The sequence below is a fragment of the Coffea arabica genome, chromosome 9c, assembly GCF_036785885.1.
Source record: "Coffea arabica cultivar ET-39 chromosome 9c, Coffea Arabica ET-39 HiFi, whole genome shotgun sequence".
Taxonomy (NCBI): domain Eukaryota; kingdom Viridiplantae; phylum Streptophyta; class Magnoliopsida; order Gentianales; family Rubiaceae; genus Coffea; species Coffea arabica.
In genome coordinates, this window is record NC_092326.1 from 41,470,608 (window position 1) to 41,492,149 (window position 21,542).

At 37.7% G+C, this 21,542-nt stretch overlaps 4 protein-coding genes across 6 annotated transcripts; 2 read left to right on the plus strand and 2 right to left on the minus strand.

Annotated features, from left to right (window-relative positions):
• Window positions 1–710: 710 nt before the first annotated feature.
• On the plus strand, window positions 711–5,503 carry LOC113708575 (protein disulfide isomerase-like 1-4). The gene is made up of 12 exons (XM_027231053.2): window positions 711–1,416; window positions 1,971–2,100; window positions 2,545–2,710; window positions 2,786–2,904; window positions 2,988–3,068; window positions 3,670–3,756; window positions 3,841–3,915; window positions 4,055–4,123; window positions 4,207–4,287; window positions 4,395–4,529; window positions 4,888–4,944; window positions 5,058–5,503. The coding sequence occupies exons 1-12, from the start codon at window positions 845–847 to the stop codon at window positions 5,223–5,225; spliced, it is 1,740 nt and encodes a 579-aa protein (XP_027086854.2). The 5' UTR covers window positions 711–844; the 3' UTR covers window positions 5,226–5,503.
• A 151-nt stretch (window positions 5,504–5,654) lies between these two features.
• On the minus strand, window positions 5,655–10,441 carry LOC113708574 (uncharacterized). Its single transcript, XM_027231049.2, has 5 exons — window positions 10,022–10,441; window positions 7,309–9,928; window positions 7,151–7,217; window positions 6,532–6,796; window positions 5,655–6,306 (listed from the first exon to the last, which is right to left on the minus strand). The coding sequence occupies exon 2, from the start codon at window positions 9,602–9,604 to the stop codon at window positions 7,436–7,438; it is 2,169 nt and encodes a 722-aa protein (XP_027086850.2). The 5' UTR covers window positions 9,605–9,928; window positions 10,022–10,441; the 3' UTR covers window positions 5,655–6,306; window positions 6,532–6,796; window positions 7,151–7,217; window positions 7,309–7,435.
• Window positions 10,442–11,063: 622 nt separating this feature from the next.
• On the minus strand, window positions 11,064–13,967 carry LOC113707931 (mediator of RNA polymerase II transcription subunit 7a). 2 transcript variants are annotated; one of them, XM_027230332.2, is made up of 5 exons: window positions 13,668–13,967; window positions 13,410–13,479; window positions 12,400–12,566; window positions 12,216–12,311; window positions 11,064–11,482 (listed from the first exon to the last, which is right to left on the minus strand). In XM_027230332.2, the coding sequence occupies exons 1-4, from the start codon at window positions 13,800–13,802 to the stop codon at window positions 12,240–12,242; spliced, it is 444 nt and encodes a 147-aa protein (XP_027086133.1). In that variant the 5' UTR covers window positions 13,803–13,967; the 3' UTR covers window positions 11,064–11,482; window positions 12,216–12,239. The 2 variants fall into 2 exon arrangements, with proteins under 2 accessions (XP_027086133.1, XP_027086132.1); XM_027230331.2 differs by having other exon boundaries at window positions 12,216–12,289; window positions 13,668–13,952.
• Window positions 13,968–14,811: 844 nt separating this feature from the next.
• On the plus strand, window positions 14,812–18,836 carry LOC113708850 (uncharacterized). 2 transcript variants are annotated; one of them, XM_027231507.2, is made up of 3 exons: window positions 14,812–15,342; window positions 16,298–17,229; window positions 17,948–18,836. In XM_027231507.2, exons 2-3 carry the CDS (start codon window positions 16,306–16,308, stop codon window positions 18,410–18,412), a joined length of 1,389 nt encoding a protein of 462 aa, XP_027087308.1. In that variant the 5' UTR covers window positions 14,812–15,342; window positions 16,298–16,305; the 3' UTR covers window positions 18,413–18,836. The 2 variants fall into 2 exon arrangements, with proteins under 2 accessions (XP_027087308.1, XP_027087307.1); XM_027231506.2 differs by having other exon boundaries at window positions 14,812–15,108.
• The last annotated feature ends 2,706 nt before the right edge of the window (window positions 18,837–21,542 follow it).

Genomic DNA, 21,542 nt, shown 5'->3' on the forward strand with positions numbered 1-21,542 from the left:
TTTTTATTTGATAAGCAGGAAGTCTTTAACTCAGTTTGCAGTTTTTCACAACAGAAATTTTTTTATCTTCTTTATGAACACATTTGTCAATAACTTTTTTTATTTTACATACATTGAATAATATTATGAGTGCTTTGATAAAGATTAATATTACTTTGATAAGTAGGAAGTCTTTAATTTTTGTAGTTTTCCATAAAAGAAATCATTTTATCTTTTTTTTGACGATAATTTTTTATTTTTTTTATGAACACATTTTTTAATAATTTTTTTTACTTTACTTACGAGCACTTAAGTGAGTTTTTTGGCAAACGAGTTTGGCAAATGAGTTTTTTTGGATGTTTATCTAAAATTTTATTATAATTTATTATAAAAATTAAAAAAAAATTGAAACATGTAAATTTTTTAATGTTTTAAAATATATACTTTAAAAGTTTTTTGACCAAAAATTTGCTTCCCAATCAACGCCTACATCTACTAAAATTCCAATCCCACTAAAGTAAAAGTCAACCCAACAATACAACAACAATGGCAAAACGCCAGTGACTCATCTTGCCGACTTGTCATGTCCCCATTCCTCTTCTGCTGGTCCCCAACCAGTTATCTTTAGCCACGTCACTCTAACGGCCCCACGTCCCACAAAATCCGCCAACTCCACCGTTTAATCTCTTGCTGTAATAATTAATAAATACACACACTCACACGCTACCAACCTCTGTCTCCGTTTACTTTGCACAAATGAGAAATCTCTTGTAGAGTTGTAGTACTACAATCTTCACTGCTCCCACCCTCACAGTCACAGTCTCAGTCTCCGTCCCCATCAAAATTTTCAAAATTCTCCCCAACAATGGCTGTCAAATCAGCTCTGGTTTTCTCAATTCTCCTTCTTCTCTTCGTTAGCGTTCTAACAACGTCGTTTGCTTCAGAAACGGTGGAGAAAGGAAAAGGCTCTGAAGTAGAAGAAGACGAGGATCTCAGTTTTCTGGAAGAAGACGACGCCGCTTCGTCGTCCCATCACGATCCCTATGCTCAGTACCACAACTACGAGAACTACGACGATCTCGAAGACAACGATTCAGGTGCTGCCGAGGACGGCGGTTACGAGGCGTACACGCCGCCTGCGGTTGACGAGGCGGACGTCGTGGTGTTAAAGGAGTCCAATTTCAGTGATTTTATAGCGAAGAATAAGTACGTCATGGTGGAGTTTTACGCGCCTTGGTGCGGTCATTGCCAGGCTCTGGCGCCGGAGTACGCAGCCGCGGCAACGGAGCTGAAGCAGGAGGAGGAGAAGGTGGTGCTGGCTAAGGTGGATGCTACGGAGGAGAGCGATTTAGGGCAGAAGTATGATATTCAGGGCTTTCCTACAGTTTACTTCTTCGTCGACGGCATTCACACGCCTTACCCCGGTCAACGTACCAAGTAAGCGTCTTTCTTTTTTGAATTTCTGGAGTTTCTTAGTTAGCATTTATTCTTTGATATCCCGATGGTGAAATTATTGGAAAAGTGCCCTGTTATTAGGTTAGCAATTCTGTCGATTAAAGTGTAGCTGATAATTTGATCAATGGAAGTAGTTGGAGACTTTTGAGTTCTTGAATCATCATTTGGTTTGATGATTACCTATAGTAACAAGCATGCAGATTTAGTCAATGTAATAGCAGTCCTCATCAACCCGGCTAATGCTCTGATGGGTCCTGCTTGGGGAAGTACCTGGCTTCTAGCTTCGAGACTCTCCTAACGTTGATTCGGTTTTGCCTGGTCCATTCCTGGTCCCTGATGATTCTAATTGTACATGAAAATCATTGTTTTTTATCAATAATGTAGTGAAGACTAGAAAATGCAGTGTGGTGGTGTTCTTTAATTCATTGGAATGTCATGGTCAAGAGTGCAGAAGAACGCAAATCATTTGTAATCCCATTGTTCTTTTTGTTTATGTGAATATCCAGATGGTCTCTTACCTGAAATTTGTGATCCAGAGAAGCTATTGTGACTTGGGTGAAGAAGAAGATTGGCCCTGGTTTAAACAACATTACAACAGTCGAGGAAGCAGAACAAATTTTGGCTACTGAGTCAAAGTTGGTTTTGGGATTTTTGGATGCCTTTGTGGTAATTTCACTAGTTAGCCTTGCAAATCCTCAGTTTTTGTTTTCTAGTTTGCTTTTTTATTCACCAATTTTATTGCGTGAGTTTGCTTTTTGGAATTTGACAAGGTTTTAGTAATTTTGAGAACTTTCTTTTTCCTTTTTACGGAATGTGCTACCTATCTCAATCCCTTTCTTTATGTTCGAATTTTCAAGTTGACATTTAGGATTTGAAATTTGAAGGGTTAATTTGGAAAGTCACATATTACCCATAATTAGCAAGTGAGCTTCCAACTTTGCTTGTTAGTTTCAGGTTATTCATAAGCTTCTATGCTCTGATTCCTCATTTTAATTTGCAATTTTGCTTGATTTCTTAAGGTTTTGAATTTTTTAAAATTAAGGATATCAATGGCTAATTCTGGTCAATTATTTGTTATCTTATTGACAATGCCTTTGATATAATTTTCAGGGTGCAGCCAGTGAAGAATTAGCTGCAGCTTCAAAACTTGAAGAGGATGTCAATTTCTACCAGACTACCAGCTCTGACGTAGCAAAACTTTTCCAAATTGATCCCCAAGTCAAACGCCCAGCTTTGGTGATCATCAAGAAAGAGGATGAAAAAATAAATCACTTCAGTCAGTTTCTAGACTTTTCTTTTTTGAAAATTAAGAGTGAGTGTGTAATTCCTTTCACTGAGTTTCTTTCTACAGGTGGTCAGTTTACTAAATCAGCAATAAGTGAATTTGTTTACAAGAATAAGCTTCCCCTGGTCACAAACTTTACTCGGGATAGTGCCCCACTGATATTTGAAAATCCAATCAAGAATCAGGTGATACATTTGCTCGTGCTAGTTTTCCATATATGGATTTTTACTACTACGCTTTTGATCACTTGATGTATTTTTGTTTCTAGTTGTTACTTTTTGCAACTGCAAATGATTCAGAGAAGTTCCTACCCACATTCCAAGAGGCTGCAAAAGCTTTTAAAGGAAAGGTAATTTGCTTAATAAATTTTGATGATATACCATAAGCATCTGGTGACACATAGTTTGTGAAAGTTTGGAAGTGCACTTGCCTCAGATAAAACTGTTCAATCGATGACATTGGATGTACGATTTCATCATATTTCTTTTTGTCTTAACAGCGTTGGGGCATCCCCTTCTGGTTAATTATTTAGTAAAAATGCTGTCAGATCTCAAGGCCCTTTAAAAATTGAAACTAAAATTGTAACAGCAGAGAATATATTGATCGTGTTAAATTCATTTTCATGCAAATTTTAACATCTTATGTTTGTTAGTCATTTTTTATCATGGTTTTTATGAGTAGCGTTTGGGTATATTTGCAACATTTCTGATAGAGGAAAGCATCAAAATTACCATTTGGTGTGATAAACATTGAAAACTTCACACTTCAAAAAGATTTTGCTACTTGCGGCTCTACCCATTATTGGATCTAAGCAATTTCTTTCATGTCACAAGTTCTAGGCTCGTTCTTTTCCCCATTTACATCTGATTGTATTATCACCTCATGCTTATTGATTTCCTGTTGAAAACTTGTCTTGGCAATTTTAAATGGAATGACTACTTGCTCTGCAGCTCCTATGTGTTTACGTAGAAATGGACAACAAGGATGTTGGGAAGCCTGTTTCGGACTATTTTGGTGTGCAAGGAGATGCACCAAGAGTAAGCCTCCCTCCAGTGTATTTTGGTTCCTGTCATTTCCTGACAGAATTAGTTGATCATTTTTAAAGTGAGACTTGAATACAGGTTCTCGCATACACAGGAAATGAGGATGCCAGGAAATTTTTATTGGAAGGTGATTTGACTCTAAGCAACATTAAGGTTTGTTAACTCGTTCATGAAATTCTTAAGATGAATATATTGGTTTGGCAATAAATTGTTCGATACATTAAATCCTTAATTTCAACAGATAAGCATTTGCATTCCATAGTTTATTCTTTTATGCTGTATGAGCATGCAGTTATTCGGGGAGAAGTTCTTGGAAGACGATCTTAAGCCTTTCTACAAATCAGATCCAGTTCCAGAAAAAGTAAGTTTTTTCACTCAGATTGCCATAAACTTGCATATTATTTAGAATATCTAGTTTAATCTCTCATTTTACCATTGATGCAGAATGATGGGGATGTCAAAATTGTGGTTGGCAAGAACTTTGATGAAATTGTTCTCGACGAGTCCAAAGATGTTCTTTTAGAGGTATCAATTTCCCTCTATTGTCATGTTTTTTGAGCGAAAAAAAAAAAAAAAAAAACTGTTGACCTGTTCCAAAGGTCTCTTGTGATGACTTCTATATTCAAAACTAGATATACGCTCCCTGGTGTGGGCATTGCCAAACACTCGAGCCTATCTATAACAAGCTTGGCAAACATTTGAGGGGCATTGACTCGCTTGTTATTGCCAAGATGGATGGGACTACAAATGAGCACCACAGGGCGAAGGTATCATCTTAACAAACGTCTATCCTGTCTATATGTGGATCAGTGGGATTATTTCTTTCAAACTAACTTAAAGCTTTCCAGTAACAAAAAGACTTGGCGGAACAATCCCTCAAAATTTATGGATACGTGATAATACTATGGATTTTGACTGAGGTGTAGAATCATTTCATTTTTGTTCTCATTGTAGACCTTTCAAACTAATGTGTGGCTCTATGAATTCTTTTGGTTTGCTCGATTCTCTGTTCAAGCGTGACCAAACTTTCAGCTCAACAACCCATTGTGCATTTCAGTAACCGTATGTGAAACAGTTTATAGCAGTAGGCTTTGGGGATGGGATTTGATTATTCGTTGCTTGCAGGCTGATGGGTTCCCAACTCTTCTTTTCTTCCCAGCTGGCAATAAGAGCTTCGATCCGGTTAGTGCTTAGTTTAGGCTTTTGTTATGCTAATTTTAAAGTGTATTCTTACGTTGTTTTTCTTTCAACCATACATGCTAATAATGCTTGTATTCTACTCATGTTTTATGCAGATTACAGTTGATACAGATCGTACTGTGGTGGCTTTCTACAAGTTCCTAAAGAAGCACGCAACCAATCCTTTCAAGCTTCAGAAGCCAGCCTTATCTACCCAACCTAAGGGTTCTGATGCCACCACAAGTGACGACGGTAGCAGTAAAGATCTCAAAGATGAACTTTAAGGTTTCGTGCACGAGTTTGGTTTTGCTGAAGAGGATACAATATCATGGCACTGTAGAGCAAAAGATTAGAGAAAGAAGATGGAAAAAGCACATGTTAAGTCCTTTTATTAATGAAGACTAAAATTTTGTACCTTTTCCTAATTTTAAAAATTTTGTCTACAAATGTTTATTCTGTACCATACAGATGTTTATTCTGTACCATAACAGACGTGATAATGTTTCCAAAGATTATACGATCTCATCCGACTTAGGATGAGGCGAAAATCGTATCCCCGTCACAGCAATCCCTGATTCACTTGCAGGATTTTAAACGCTCAACTGCAATGCCATCAACATTCTTGAAAGAACTCAATAAATGGTTTTAGTTGTTAACGTCCCAATGAACTGGATAACCAATTTGAGAAATCTTAATCCTATGGACGTCGAAAAAACAAGAAAATCGCTGGATTCTTCTGGATTACTTTTCCTGGACGGATGAAAGTGAAGGCATCCAAAGGTTGTAGAAAGACAAATAAGTGTCAAGTTGTTCTCCAACCCAAGAACCTTTTTTTGGTTCGTCTTTTGGGAATCTGAATGACGGGTTACATTTCGCTCTCTGTGATTCTCAGATTGTTCCTCTTTTTTTTTTTTTTTTTTTTCTCCCCGATGGGATATTCGGCAAACTTTTGAAGATTGTACAGACGCATTGCTGCTCGTACAAGATTATAGCAAGCACTAAAGAGGTTTTAAAAGTTGAGGTGCAATTTCGCTAATGCTTTCCAGATAGATAATTCTTCCTAACATGGCGTCCAAAGGTAAATCTTGAAATTGTGTACTTTTATTTTCCCACCGGGGAGGGGAGGGGAGGGGAGGGTCATGAGCTGCAAACCTCACACTTTACTCTATAGGTAAGGCTTGGTACTAATGGCCAGTTCTCTTTGTGAGGTATATCTGAAAAGATTTCTCGATAGATGATTCGAAGATATCTCACCCGCTGTAAAATGTCACGCGGCTTCCAAACTGGCAAACAGAAGAGCATGCTTGGCTTTGTGCTCCATTGCAGGTTCATGTGTTGACCTCCATTGCAGGCTCATGTGTCTACCTGAAAATTAAACCAGATAGAACCTTACACCATATAACACAGAAGTGCTACAAACCCAACATAATCTGCATAGTGCATAAAAAGGAGAAAAATCTAACAACTATTAGTAAAACGTTAAATATGAAAAACCTTAGACCCAATTGATGGTTTCAGACTCTCAACAATTGCAATATAAAAAAGGAATCAGTTGAGCTAAAGCCACCACAAAATGCTCCAAGTACTCACACAGTGAAATTCATCGCTCTATTCCTGAAGTGAAGGAAGAGGAGTACTGAACTTCAAACTCCCTAGGCCACCATTCAGGCTCATCTGACTCTACCGCTTGGCCATGATCCTTGCCCACTCAATAGTATATCTGGACAAATATCTGTAGAATATACAAGGACATATCTCCCGGGCTTCAGAGTTTCAGAAAGCTTCCTAGCCACTGCATACGCAATCCCGTTTGGCTTTATTCCCTCTTGCTGGTTCACACAGGCTGCTAATTTACCTTAAGAGCAAACCAGAGAGAATCATAAACAATCTTACTCAGAGAAGATACCAGAGGAAACAACTTATAAAACTCACGAACAGATAACAAAACCTAATAACCTAACAAATTATTGCCAATTTCAACCACTCCAACATTTAATCTTTCGATCTTTTTTTTTTTATTTTTTTAATGAGATATTCAGCAGTCTTTCAAGCATGTATTTGTACTAATGTTATCAGGCCAAATATCACATTATAACTTTGAATAACTTGTATTCAAGGATTATTCTTATTACTATATGAGCAAAGTATTAAAAGTTCAAAACCATGAGACATGTCTGAACAGATTTCTCAAAAGATAACTTGAACATACTCAACAGCTATTAATTTTCTCAAAAGCTTTGAGCTCTGTCGTTGCTTCACAGGGTTGGACTGTTTACCTGAAGAAGAAAACCAGACAGAACCATAGTCCATGTTAGCTGAAGTATTATTAACCAGACAAACTATGCAATGCATGGAAAAGAGACAAACCTAACAACCACAGGGGAGGTGGTGAAGAAAACCAAATCATTGGTGCATCCAAAATTTCCATGTTCTGCAGGCCTGCGAAGGCGCCAGATTGTCGTGTTGTTGCATCCCATAATCGTTTTCCAATAATCTATTTCAGCGATATCCTTTGCAGCATAAAATCTGCAGCTTCTACTGGATTCTCTACCATCTTCTTTTCGTATCCCAAGATAAGTGCCTGATGAGTGCCTTCATCTGGACTGATACCCTGCTTGCCCATCCATTCTACTAACTTGCAGGCGTCATCAAGGTTGCCAACACTGCAAAAACCATGTATGAGTGTGTTATACAACACAAGATCTGGAACCAGCCCAATGTCGATCATTTTAGTAAAGAGAGCATTTGCTTCTGCCATCCTACGTGTCCTGCAGTACCCATTAAGGAGAGCACTGCACATTACAACATCAGGCTCCAAATTGTGCTCACTCATGTAATGCCACACAAAAAAAGCTTCTTCAAAGTTCCCTTTCTTCACATAACCGCTAGCAATGTTAGTAAAAGTTACAATATCAGGAGTAAATCCTCTTCTAGTGAGCTCATACAGTAAATCATGAGCCTCATTTACAAACCCTCTCACAGTAAGACTGTAAATGATTGTGTTATAGGTGATGTTATCAGGATAGACACCAGCAGACTTCATTATATCCAAAAGGCCAAAAACCTTGTGTAAGAGGCCCTCCTTTCCATAGCCATCCATTAGTGTGTTGTATGCAACAAGGTCAGGTGGCAAACCCTCTGTCATCATCTTCTGAAATAAGTTTTCCGCTACATGTACTTCTCCAGACCTACAGTAGTATTCAATAAGTGTTGTGTATGTGGCAACAGATGGTTCAACTCCACTCTTCACCATCTTTGCCAAAAAGATAAGGGCCATTTTCAGATCCTTCATCTTGCAGTACCCTGATATAATGGTGGTGTAAATAAAACAGTCAGGAACCAATCCCATCTCTGATATCTCGTAAAAAGTGCTAGAAGCAGCAGTCATGTTACTATCGTGACAGTACTTTGAAATAAAGCCATTGTAGACATAAATATTAGGTGGCAGTCTAAATATCTTCAAGATATTGAAAGCTTTCTCCACTTCCCCCACCTTGCAGAGGCCATCAATGACTGAACTAACTGAAATGGAATCAAGAGATATACCAATCAAACTCAATTTAAACAACAAAGAGATTGCTTCTCTCACCAGTGACATTTTAGAAAGGGAATCAATCAATGTTGAGTATGCAACAATATCAGGACTAAATCCATGTTGCTTCATTGTTACCAATAGTTGCCAACCTCTTTCAACATTGCCTTTCACACAGTATTTATGAATAAACAAAGTGATTACAGACACATTTAAGCCTAACCCTTGACTCTGCATCTCTTCCAGGAAATTCCATGCCAATTCGAATTGGTCCATATATAACAATGCCCCAAGAAGTGAATTACAAACCCCTGGTGAAGGAAAGAGTTTGATGTGTTTCATTTGACAAGCTAACTTGAGAGCCACATTTACCATATTTGCTCTGATATAACAGTCAATGAGTATGCTATATACAGTTTCTAGGACCGTTCTAATTGTATAGGTCTCGAGAAGGACTTGTAAAAGCAAGTTCGGCCACCAATCTTCCCCAGCATTCTTCCTTACAAGATAAAGTATTAAATCTATAGCTCTATAATTCATGTTCCCAGCAACCAAGATATGTATCATCACACATGTAGATCTAATTCCATGCTGTAAGTGCAGGTAATGCTCACACCATTGAAAGAAAGCTAGAGCTAGAGCAGCATCTCCACTGCCCTCAAACAGGTCATTCAGAATACACACTATGTTATATTCAGCCAAAGGTAACCTTTGGCAACTGTCTGGAGATCCTAAAACCCATCCTCGATTCCTAAGTATGACTTTCATTCTTCCAAGTCCATAAACATCCATATCAGTATTTTGAGGATTTTCACAAACCAAGGAACTATCTTCTTGAATGCCAAGATGGTAAATATCATAATCATCTCTGATCCCTTCAAAAGAAGAAGCAGACTTACTATTATGTTTTATGCTGTCACTCTGCATGCATTTAGTACTTGTTGTAAGTTCCTGAGCTTCTATATCGACCAGGCTTTCCTCAGGTATGATTGTTTCATCCTCAGAAGAAGACAAATGTGTAGCGGACAAAGCTAGGTTCCAAGATGACAAAAGTCTGAATCTTTTCTCTAGACCTGATACCAACTTGATAGCAGCAGTGCCAAAGTTGACTATGGACACTGATGCTCTCATGAGCAGTCATTAAAACACCAACTTTCAGATAAAGTGTAAAACTTATCTATCATTTCAGGCTTGAAAACAATTTTACTGAAAAAGGGCAAATCCCAGGATGCTCCCCACAAATATTACTGAAAACAAGAGGATTTAAATCAAGTAGTTCTTGAAACATCCTGTCCCATTTCGGATATGAAAACAACAAACATAGATGAACTACACACGCACCCCGGACGACAAATACCCGCTCCGATAATTCTTAATCGATTTTGGGATTGAAATGTCCTTAAGAAGCGAATTTATTGCAGCAATTCTTGGTCGGTAGAAATCAGAAGAGTCCAGCTTCAATGGAAGAAGAATAGAAATTTATCCCGAAACGAAAAAATAATTCCTTCCAACTTTGACAGTTATAAGCTATTCTATAGAGTGCAATACCTGAGCTAAAATTAGCCAGATTATCAAGAGTGTTGCTTAAGCACCAAAGCCCAAAAGCTGTTTCAGTAGCAGCAGGAGCAACGGCGACATTGGTGGATGTAGTTAAACTTGATACTGTAGTTTGAAAGAAAAAGTATGGTGGTGGTACCTATACAATTAACCTGATAGGGAGAGGGGAGAGAGAGAGAGAGAGAGAGAGAACTACGTCTCAGCCAAGGACCGATTAATATAGTGTTGCTGCTGCAGAGGGTTGATCTAAGAAATCTTCAGAGAATCAATGGAGCCAAGAACAGTAGAGTTTTTTCTGGGTTTGGGAGGACTGGGGCTGGGGGGGAGGAGGAGGAGGCTGGAAGGAGGGAAACGAAGGGATGCGCGAGACGCTGGTGGAGTCTTGAATGGAAAGCAAGTGCGTAAATTTAGAATAGACTCCCTAGGAATTTCTCACTATTATATCTGTGCCCCCTACAGTTTTTCCATGTCCCAAATTTTCATCTTATTTTCTTCTTCAACGTTTTTTTTTTTTTTTATTCTGTTTATATTTTAAATTTATTACCTCCTTTCTCTATAGTAGTCTTTTTTTTCTTTTGTCGAAACCGTAGTTTTATATATCATCGTAAAAACTTTACAGTATCTGGACAAAACTTTACAGCAATTCTTGAGTTTCTGTTTTTTTTTTTGGGTAAGAAAGAGGAATTAATTAATTAATAAGTAGCGATTACAAAACAAGGCAAACTGAGTTCTCTGCAATCATCCTCTAGCAGTTTCGAAATACAATTAGGGGCCAAAGAAAAATCTGCCATTTTTGCCAAAAAATCTGCGCTATATACCCAAATACAGAACCACACACGCAGCGCACTCATCAAATGTAGAACAGCAGAAGACCAGAAGTCTGCAACACTAGCCTCCAAGGTAAACTAACAATAATAATAATACCCCCAAAAAAAAATTCCCTTGCTCGTCCAAGGTAAACTAAAGTAGCATTGATCACCAACACTCAACAGATCTTTTGCCCTTATCGAAGAGTAAAACAGCCTCATTGACATTTCGCGAAAATTATCCTTATCATTCAGCAATGGTCAGAAAAGATACATCTGTTTCCAAATTGAGTGTCAATTGCTTCTTGCTAAATAAATCTCCTAAAACTCACACATTGGATGTAACTAGAAACTATTAAAAAGTATGTCTGGGTGAAAATCCCATGATCTCAAGCCTTCAAGTGTGGCCCTTGAAGTTTTCTTCCTCCAAATTCCCAACAGATGAGATATTACATCCCTACTCAAATAACTACATGTTTAAACATCAACATACTTCGAACTCTACTGGACATATGCTGATTCTCAAAGACTTGACGAACAACTTGGCAGCACTAGCTTTATAATGAAGATTTCCACCCAAGGTTATTACTGTCCATCTAAGGTGCCAAGAGCCTCCTTTAGAAGTCTCTGTGCTTCTTCCCTCCTCCTGAACAAGCAAAAGAAAATAAAATCAGGCAAGCACAGCACGTTCCACAGGAAGCAATCTTAGCTTACACGCGAACCACAAGACACCATCTGCAGCTTATGTAGATATCCTTGAACTACAAATTGGTTAGTGCACATATCGCTAAGTGAGTAGAATAACTGTACGGTACTTAAATTACAAAAGAGACCAAAAGATGTTTTAACTCATCTAACATAGTAATGCCTCCATGAGTTATCGGAAATGGGCAATGCATGAACAGAATGTGCATCATCTCAACTTAATGTACTATCAGCTAGTTTAAGCATTGTAATAAAGCTACGATGTTGCAAACTAAAAAAGGGGAACAAGTTTCCCCTTATCGAAATAGAAATCTAAACAAATCAGTGTCTGAATGTTATTTGCTGCAAAAAAAAAGGGCTGTAAAATGAAATGACAGCTATAACATCACATAACACTTTGACTGATATTGAAAGCACAACCAAGAGGACACGAATAAAATAAATTACTGACATCTTTTTTTTTTTTTTGGTTATTCTGAAAGAATTATAGGGGAAAAGAAAAGCATTCTCAAGTTCAGTAGACAACAGGGTCCCAGACGATCCCAGACACCACAGTTGATTCTCAAGTTCAGTAAAAGAAAAGCATTCTCAAGCATTTGAGCAAAAACAAGCCAAAAGACTTCATTCATTAGAAATCTTGGTAAAATATTCATACTTAAAGAGACTATGCGTACCTCTTGATGTCCTCAACAGCTTGCTTACGCCGCTGTATCTGAAGTTCCAGAATATGGATCAGTGTTGCTCTGGCCTGAGAAGCAGGAAGGACCCAGCTTGCAATTAAAATCAGGAATTGGCAGACAACTGTCAAAAAAGGAACCCGAAGAAAAGGGATGAAGTTTCACTAAAACATAATTTCACCTGATGGGGTCGCAGTGAATTGAGAAGGTGATGCAGGTTCTTGAATATGAGAGAGATATCTTCAACTCTCCTAGCATATTGTGATGGCCGCTCTATGAGAATATCAGCAAGCTCCAATATGTGCAGTTGGAGTTCTCTGTTAAGCGCCCTCAGTTCCTTTTTGAAGTCTGCCAGAAATCACCATCGGCTTAGATACTGAAACAACAAAAACTTGGCTGCTAAAGAATTAAAACACATCGTCCCAGACTAGGATCGTTTCCAACACATTGTACCAGACAGAACATTATTCATGCCCCCCCCCCCCCAAAAAAAATATTGCGTTTTGTAGTGCATAAATTGGCACCTTATGGTGCATCAACATGCTAATGAAAATGGAAATATGACTCCTAGATACAAATTCACCAATTAAGATCAATATCAAAGACCTTTAATCTACCAAGGAACACATTTGAATCCTTTTTCCTCCAGCTCAGTCAGTAAAGACACCCAATAAGATTCCCCTTGTTACTAAACTGGAGTCAAAACTCTCAGATCACTATGTAAAGGGACATTTGCAAAGCAATTTTCAAGTTTAAGTACCTTGAAGAAGCTAAGCCACGAAATAACCTCTAATGAACCTTTTTTTAAAAATTAAAAATAAAATAAAAAAGGGGTACTCCGAACAGCACATTTTTCCTATTTCGATTAGAGCATTCTGATTTCAGGCACGCCAATTATTCAAAGATCCAAAGGCATCAAAAGAATATACACTATGAACAACTAAACCCAAATATGAAAAGAACAACATAAACATAAACTAAACCCAAATAAGAAATAGACATGCCAAAAGAAAAAAGACAAAAAAGATTAAAAATCTGATATCTGTACAAAGTAAACATGATTAAAGCATACTCTTCAAATCATGCCATGTTAAAGTGGCAAGCAAAAGAGAAACCATAAAATGAACAATGACATCCAACCTCTCTACTATTTAAAAAAAAAATGCAGATAATAAAGGAAGCAGGTCGTACCAACATTCGGCCCTTTTGGGTACAATTGACGAACACCTTGTTCCTCCAGACTAGGAAGCACGTCATCAGTCTGCAAAAATAGGGAAGGAGAACTTGAAACGTGCATTTTGCAGCTAATTTTATCCACAGAAGCACAGAATATACAACATTCAAACAAAAAATGCAGCAGGAAGGAGGAAGGAAAAGTTAGAAAGCTAGAGAGGATAGAAATTTCTGTGATTATTCAAGGAAAAGAAAAACGAAAAATAAATTGCTCACAGTATAGGTGGCTCCAAACAGTTGGTAATTGCCTTCAATAGGGGGAGGAGGCTCCGGAGCAGATTTTGGATCCTCCGAATACTTCTTGTACAGCCTGTAGAACGGCGGCGGGGGTGGATACGTCGCCGTCGCCATTTTTTCCGATTTCACGACTCTTTCTAGTTTCTTCCCTCCTCTACGTTTACTTTAACTTCTTCTTTTTTTTATTTTCTTGAAGTAGTAAATTAACTAAGCTTTTGTACTCCTATTACATTAAAAAGAAAAGAAAAATCACTGACTCCAGAGTGGCAAGTGGCAACAGGACAAACCACCATCCCAAAACCAAACTGTAAGGGCAAAAGTGTGTTGTTTTAGGCTAACCCAATTCAATATTTTTATATTTTAATATATTCAGATTGTTTGATAATAAAAAGAATTAAATATTTAAATTAATTAAATGGTACTGAATTTTTTTAGATAAAATTTACTTTTAAAATTAAGTAATAAATCATTCACTTATTAACGAATGCGATATGTAATCAAATGTATTGAATTTAATACTTAACAATTCAATAATTTAATAAATTTAGAATTCAAATTTCAGATTTTAAACTTCAGTTTTCAGATTTTAATTTTATTAAACGCACTAATCTTAACAAAATTCTTTTGATCCTCCAATTTTACAAAGGAGCATTAAAATTAATCCTCCTGTTAAAGAATGTAGTCTTAATGCTAAAAATTAGCAAGCCATGTCATAAATTTTCATAAATTTTAACACCATAGAGCAAAATCAAAGTCAATTATTTTTAGGTAAATAAAAGGATTGCTTAAAATTTTCTAATTCAAGTAAAATATGAATCTTCTTGTTACTACTATGACATACAAATATTACAATTTTTGTGAATTTTTAAATATTTTTGGATAATATTCCTTAATACAATTTTTAATTATATTCTTATCTCAAATATATCACATTTCGAAAAGGATTATCCTCCCATTTTTTTTTAAAAAAAAAATCTCAAAAAACACAATCCAGACCAACTCTTAATTTCTTTTATATGTTTTTTTTTTTAGAATTTGATTAATCGACTCAAAATAGCCTTATTCACTCCATATCTTCCTAAGGAAAAGGCAATAATTTGAGCCAATACATCGATTTCTTTTTTTTTTCTCCATAAAATTCTTTGATCTTCGAAATGTAATTCTTGAGCACGTGAAATATTTGCCATTACTCAAGGGCCTAACACAAAAATACCGCAAACCAAAAGTAAATGCGGTTTGGGCGGCCAAATTTTGCAGTTTTTTGGCAAGTCAGAGGAGAGGAAGGGAGAGACGTCCAAAAGCAAACAGCAAATGATGACCATAAATATAAACAACGTACTAACAAGATGGGCCTTTTCCCCTCAAATCAGGGAATAGCTTAGAGGATTTTGCTAAGGCCACTGCTCAATCAAGCCTGCAGGTGTATTCGTATACTTTCCAATGATGATTTAGATATTATCATTTCCATGTGCACTCATTACCCATCAAATGTTCTTGTGTTTTTTCCACGTTGACATGACGAATTGGGTTCATTCCACATTTTTTCATGGGATCTTGTGGAATCGCATTACTTGATTTTGAGAATGCAAAGAACCCATTTTGTAGTATTTCTTTTTTTATCTGAATCTGTGGCAAACGGGCTAAGAAATTGAAGGTAATTTGAGTATCTCATTCTGTTCCAGCATATTCTTCTGACAATTGTCTTCTGGAGTCTTACGCGTTTTGATGTTGCGGATAAAGCATTTTATATTCTTGTAATTACATGTTTCTTTCTAAGTATTGCTACAACACGGTTCTTTGCAAATGATAAGTTATTTTCTCATGATTTATACGTTTATTTGCGACTTATAAAGTTTGTCATTTTGGGATGAACAATTTGAATCTTTTTTCTTGAATAATAGCTATATTGGTTGTTATTCTTACTGTAAGGCGTTTAAATTAGAAATTCTGGTGTCTAGATTTGATTAGCTCTGGACTACGCGTTACCTGGAAAGATTCCCACTTAATGTGATAATTGCATACTCTTTGTGCATCAAAATTGTTAGTTTCATCAGGTGAGCTTCATAATGATGTGTTGTAAGTATGATTAAAATTAGTCTGCACTCTGAAGGATGTGGTTTTTTTAGCTGAAATATAGATTAGGAAGATCATAGAAGTTTGAATTTTTTTTTTCTTTTACCCTTATTTGCTCGTGTATTATTACTTAATTTGAGCTCTTTTCTATGTGCGGATTTGTCTCTCCCATCCTTAGTTATATGGAGATACAGAGAGTTTCAGAATCTATATTTTATTTTGTTATGTAGTCCTTGCATTGGAATTAAGTATCAATAGATCAAGTTATAGCTTCAGAGAATCTTTTATCTTAGGCATGACATAGGTCACAGATATTGAGTAATTATTTTGCTTTTAGCTACTAAGATCCTTTTAGCATATGGGTCTTATCCATGTTAACATCATTATTCATTATGTTTTACAAGGATGGTATTTGTTCACAGTTTTTCCATTCACGTCGTGAAAATCTTGATGAGTTTCATTTGAATATGATATATGCCATACGGTATTATTCAAGTCTTGTTAATTTTTAATGCATTTGGATGTTTTGCATGCAGTTTGAACCATGGATCCACCTGCAAGTGATGATGAAGTCAAACCAGAAAACCTTGAAGAGGCAAAAGAGGGGGGTCCTTTGTTTCACTGTGATCTTCTTGATACCGAAATAGTTCACAAGATAGCACAAGCATTGCTTCCTGGATTAGCCTCCGCCTGTATTGACAACACAACGGGAGGTCTCTTTAGGACCCCTGCATCAGTGGCTGTTGATATTAGAAGGGACATGGTGGACTATCTGTTTCAAAGAAGTGAAAATTTTGTGGCAGAATCTGTGGTCCTGCAAGGTGGTCCAGATGCTGAAGTGTCTGACCACCCTTACGATATTATCTCAGAATTTATTGATGATTTTGTAAGTTCAAAAAGGAACTTTTTTAGCCGGGTGTCTGGATGGTTGCTCAGTGAGAGGAGAGAAGATAGGATAGATGATTTTGTGCAAGAAATGGAACTGAATGGGTTTTGGCTGATGGGGAGGAGGGAGGCAGTTGCGCAAACGTTGGTTAAGAATGTTGATGTCAAAAACACGTTCCACTGTGATATGAAATTTAAGTCTCCAGAAGAGCTTGCTGAGCATTTTTGCAATTGCCGTTTCAGGGAAATGGACTGCATGAATGAGGGGTGTAATTCCAGATTCAGTGCAGGTCAAGCAGATTACCATGACTCAGTTTGTCCTTTCAAAATACTTCCATGTGAGCAGAAGTGCTCAGCAAACATCATGAGGCGAGACATGGACCGGCACTGTATAACTGTCTGCCCAATGAAACTTGCAAAGTGTCCATTCTACACAGTAGGTTGTCAATTCACTGTTCCTCAGTCTACAATTGATCAACATCGTTCCGATTACCTCAATTCTCATTTGTTCTACATTCTCCAACCTGTTTATAAAGAAGCATCAGTAGAGGATCTAAACAGAAGGGTGGAGCAACTGGAGACGGTGAGTTTGAGGCTTATTTGATAATTAAGTGGGTTAATTTTGCTATTCTTGGTTTGTTGTTTAAACTCATTCCATGGAAATACTATTTGACAGCTGCTTAACTAAACTTTGGCAGACCAAAATTCTTTGCAGAAATATTGCATGTAATGAGCTTTTCAACCAGTCTTAAATGGTTAGAAGATATCTATTTTTATGTCTGTTAATACTAAGCCTGTGGCTGAAGATTAGTTGACGTGGAAATATCTGGAAGGAAACTAGCCAGAAATCTATGTCTGCATTGGTTTCTCTGCCAATGATCTCTCCAATGTTCTTTGTGGTTTTTAAGCTCTTTGCCTCTTCCAAGACACCCATTTCAAGTGCAAGGCAGTGCCTGGATCCTTTAGGAACGAGGTCTAAAATGTTGATGACACTAGAATGCTCTTTGTCCAGCTACTTTCACTGGTGCATGGGTTTGTTAGTGATAGGAGAAACTGAAGTCAATAGGTAAGTGCTAACAAAGTTAGCAAGTTCACATGATAGTGCATTCAGAAGATAAGCAATGACAGACTTTTGGTGCAGTGACAAGCCACTATAATTCTTTCTATCTTTTTTTTTTCATTTTGGGTGAGTCAATTCGGTCCCTTGTTGCCCTAAATTGAAATGAAATTGGCTGGTTTACATTCTAATTAGACAGTCATATCTGAGCTTGGAATGATCCCTGATTTATTTTGCATACCAGATATCATCTAGTAGGCGACTGGCAGCAGCTCGTGATCCAAGATCTTTAACATATCTAATCAGGGATCTTGAAGCAAAGCTGGGGCCTCTGCAAATTTCTTCAAAGGCCAAGGATTGTGAAGAAGGTGAAGAATTAAATGGCAAAAAGGAGGAATCCCCAAAAAAAGAGGAGTACATCAATCCACCAAAGGGAAAGGATGAGGGCTTAGAGTCACCCACTAAACATATTCAATGCATGGATCCATCACCCGAAAAAAGTGCAGCATCATCCCCCAAACACCAAGAGATTGGAAATGTGCTTGATGAAAAAGAAGAGCTGACTGGATCTTCCACACTAGAGGACAAGTGCCTAGAACCACCCATCGAAAGAGAGATCCTCAAGGAACAACCTGCTGGGAAAGAAGAAGAAAAAGAAGCAACTATGCCTAAAGTAGTGCATGTGGAGTCACCGACCAAGGGCAATTGATGTATCTAATCAACTTGCCAAGTAAGAATAGTGTACAGAATCACCCAAAGAAGATCACGTAGCAATTATCTTTTGTGACAGAATGTGCAACTGGAGCTAGATGTCAGTCAGCTAAGGAGAAAAGGGACGCTGGATCTTAAGTTTGAAAATCCGCAGACTGAAACAAGTCACAACTAATATCGGACCTAGCAATTTTTGTGTATTAATCATGAGAAATTACCTTAAAGAAATTTCAATCGTTAACGTAGATAACATGTTGGTTTGTCTCAATTTCTTCGTTCTTTGTATGCTGCTCTTTTGCGGCCTTTTACACATCCCTCTTTTTCTCTTTTTTGTTCCCAAGTCACTTCTTCTGTGCCTGGTGAAATGCTTTTGTCTTGAACAATGTTTACTTCATATGATTAATGGAGTCAAGTTCTTGCTACCTCATGTTTTCTCGGTGTTCCTGTGGATATTTGTCAGGGACTGCAATCCCTTGAGAATCAATTTAAGCTCCTTTTTCTTTATATTTTCTGTCTTGATGAAGCAAATGATAGAATGTGGACTGAACTAAAAGATGATGCCATCACTTTGAAGAGCCTAGAAAGGTTTCAATCTTTCAATGTACATGATGCAATTGGCTAAAGAGGCAACGCAGTGAATTTCTGGAGAGGAATCTTTTGTTTGTCAACTTCTTTATGGGACAACCCCTCCTACCCACTACCCGTGTTTTGGTTTCAATGTGGGAATAATAATAATAAGAGACAGAGATACGATTTTGCGCCTTTTCCTGACTATTTGGCTGCTAGTTTTCTTTTTAGATCAATATGTCTTAGTTTGAGGGTTGGTTGACAATGTCAAATCTTTTGCCTCACTGGAGATGATCCTCAAGTATCTCAGCTATAAAATGTAGAGCAGCAGATTGGATCATGGATAATGCTCGATTAGAACGAGAAAAAGGGGGGGGGGGGGTGGTTGCAGTTATAGCCAAGCAAGAGATGTTTGGCGGAAGAGTTTCAAGAAATCAGTCATCTCAATTTCTTTGAAATAATTGGAAGAAAAAAGTCATGTAAAACAAGCCAATTGGACCTTCCAGACAATCATTACAATCCAAAGCTTGCAGTAAAGTTCTGCCGAAATTACAATTACTAGTTAAGGATTAACCCTGGAAGAGAATGATCAAGATTGTTATATGCTGGCAGCTTCGAGCGAGCCAAAGAGAAGCAGAAAAATTGATCATCCAGAAAATGAGGACAGAAGAATGGAGCTTTACAAAACATGGTTAACTGGGAATATAAGACCCTATAGAATGCCAAATGGCCATCTAATTTTGGGATCTGGAACCGCACGCTAATATTGCAGCCTCAATCTGCCACACACAAGTGGAGGGATGCGACTTTGCTACGTTGCAGACTGCACGGAATAATTTCGAACCATTGGACGTGCCAATGCATATTTGAACTTCAAGCATCTTCATCGATCGCTAAACACTTGTATGCATTCTACTCAAGACCTCCAAGATTTCAGTTGCAATTTTGCACAAAGGTCGATTTAAATGTCATGCAATAGCTAGCATTTTGATGACACAAAGGACAACTAGAAGTAAAACCAGCTCTGGTTCTGAATTGCTATTCCTTCTGCCAAAGCTACAAAACACATAACAGCACTTTGCTAGTTACTTACTGTCAGCTATGATCTCAAGGCCAATATCCTCGCAAGTCAGACAACTTTAAACCGGCAAATGCAGTTGTTTTATGTCTCATCTGCTTGTCTATAACCACGCATCTCTACTATTTTAATCACACTGTCGTAGCAAACGATGTTTAGCTTCACAAGCCCACAAAACGTTTCCGCACATGAAATGATAACTGATCATGCTCCATATAGTTTCTGAAATTCTAATTGACAAGGGCTCTGAACTTCGTCCTGCTGTGTTGTGTTAGAATTAATTATTCCTTTGCATTCAGCATTGCTTCCATCGATGCTTTGTTAGTACCTAAATGGTTTCTCTCTACCACGCAATCACTTAGTAATGCTTCTGAAGCATCCTCACTGTATAAATGACAGACTTCAGATCATTTTTAACATAGCAGAGTTCTGCAAATCTAACAGTCACATTTAGTTAGTTTCCCCATAGAGAATCTGAATATTAGTAGTATTAGCTGGCCATGGAGGGTTTATTTAGGTTCCATCTTTTTTCTACTAATGGTAGTAACCTTAATAGAACTTAAAGTCCATGCAGATTCTCCGCCACCTCCAATTGATCAAAATGTACCAATATCACCAGATCCACCAAGTAACTTAACTCCCCCACCACCCGGCAACTTCACTTCACCACCACCGAGTCACTTCACGCCTCCACCACCTGGTGAGTTTCCTCCTCCCCCCCCCCCCCCCCCGGGGAGTTAACTTCACCCCTCCACCACCTGGCAACTTCACTCCACCGCCATCTGTTGACTTACCTTCTCCTCCTCCACCAGGAAACTTGAGTCCACCTCCCCCAAATAACTCTACTCCACCTCCACCAGGAAACTTGAGTCCACCTCCCCCAAATAACTCTACTCCACCTCCACCAGGTGACATAAGTCCATCAGCGCCAGCACCACCAGCATCTGAAAGCTCCTCAAAAGGACTAACTGGTGGACAGAGGGCGGGAACAGTAATAGGAGTTTTTGCTGACGTCGAAGTTATACGAGGAGGTCACGGTTTGGCTATGAAGCAAGGAGAAATCACCTCTGATCTGAGACTTAGTTACGACAAACAAAAGATTTCTCATGCAAGATACTTTGCACTTAAATTTATTCATGTTGAAGCTGATTTCTAAAAGTAAAATCAGAATGCTACATAGAATACCTTATCTACAAGTCATAGATGCTTTCTACTACAAGTCATTAGAGAAAAAACGACATGCATAATCTAAATAACCCAGAACCAAAATTGTTTGATTAGATGTAATGAAAATTAGTTCGATTTGCATATGAAATGTGTTTTTTCGTGGAATTTTTTGTTTTTCCAAATAAGTTTAAAAGGCAACGATTAGGGCCTCTTGCATTGAAAATCAAAACTCACCTTTTGATCTCTAGAATCCTATCTATCATGTTGGGACTATAAACTATTCACAGAGGAATGTTTACAAACCTAAGGCTGTTGG

Excerpts from the sequence above, each read along its gene's own strand:
- LOC113708575 (XM_027231053.2), top strand. The coding sequence starts at position 845 with ATGGCTGTCAAATCAGCTCTGGTTTTCTCAATTCTCCTTCTTCTCTTC. Across the intron at positions 2,711-2,785 it reads TGAAAAAATAAATCACTTCA|GTGGTCAGTTTACTAAATCA; the intron begins GTCAGTTTCTAG and ends TTCTTTCTACAG. Across the intron at positions 4,288-4,394 it reads CCAAAGATGTTCTTTTAGAG|ATATACGCTCCCTGGTGTGG; the intron begins GTATCAATTTCC and ends ATTCAAAACTAG.
- LOC113708574 (XM_027231049.2), bottom strand. The coding sequence starts at position 9,604 with ATGAGAGCATCAGTGTCCATAGTCAACTTTGGCACTGCTGCTATCAAG.
- LOC113707931 (XM_027230331.2), bottom strand. The coding sequence starts at position 13,802 with ATGGCGACGGCGACGTATCCACCCCCGCCGCCGTTCTACAGGCTGTAC. Across the intron at positions 12,567-13,409 it reads CCCAAAAGGGCCGAATGTTG|ACTTCAAAAAGGAACTGAGG; the intron begins GTACGACCTGCT and ends GATTTCTGGCAG. Across the intron at positions 11,483-12,215 it reads GCTGTTGAGGACATCAAGAG|GAGGAGGGAAGAAGCACAGA; the intron begins GTACGCATAGTC and ends TTGCTTGTTCAG.
- LOC113708850 (XM_027231507.2), top strand. The coding sequence starts at position 16,306 with ATGGATCCACCTGCAAGTGATGATGAAGTCAAACCAGAAAACCTTGAA. Across the intron at positions 17,230-17,947 it reads GGGTGGAGCAACTGGAGACG|ATATCATCTAGTAGGCGACT; the intron begins GTGAGTTTGAGG and ends TTTGCATACCAG.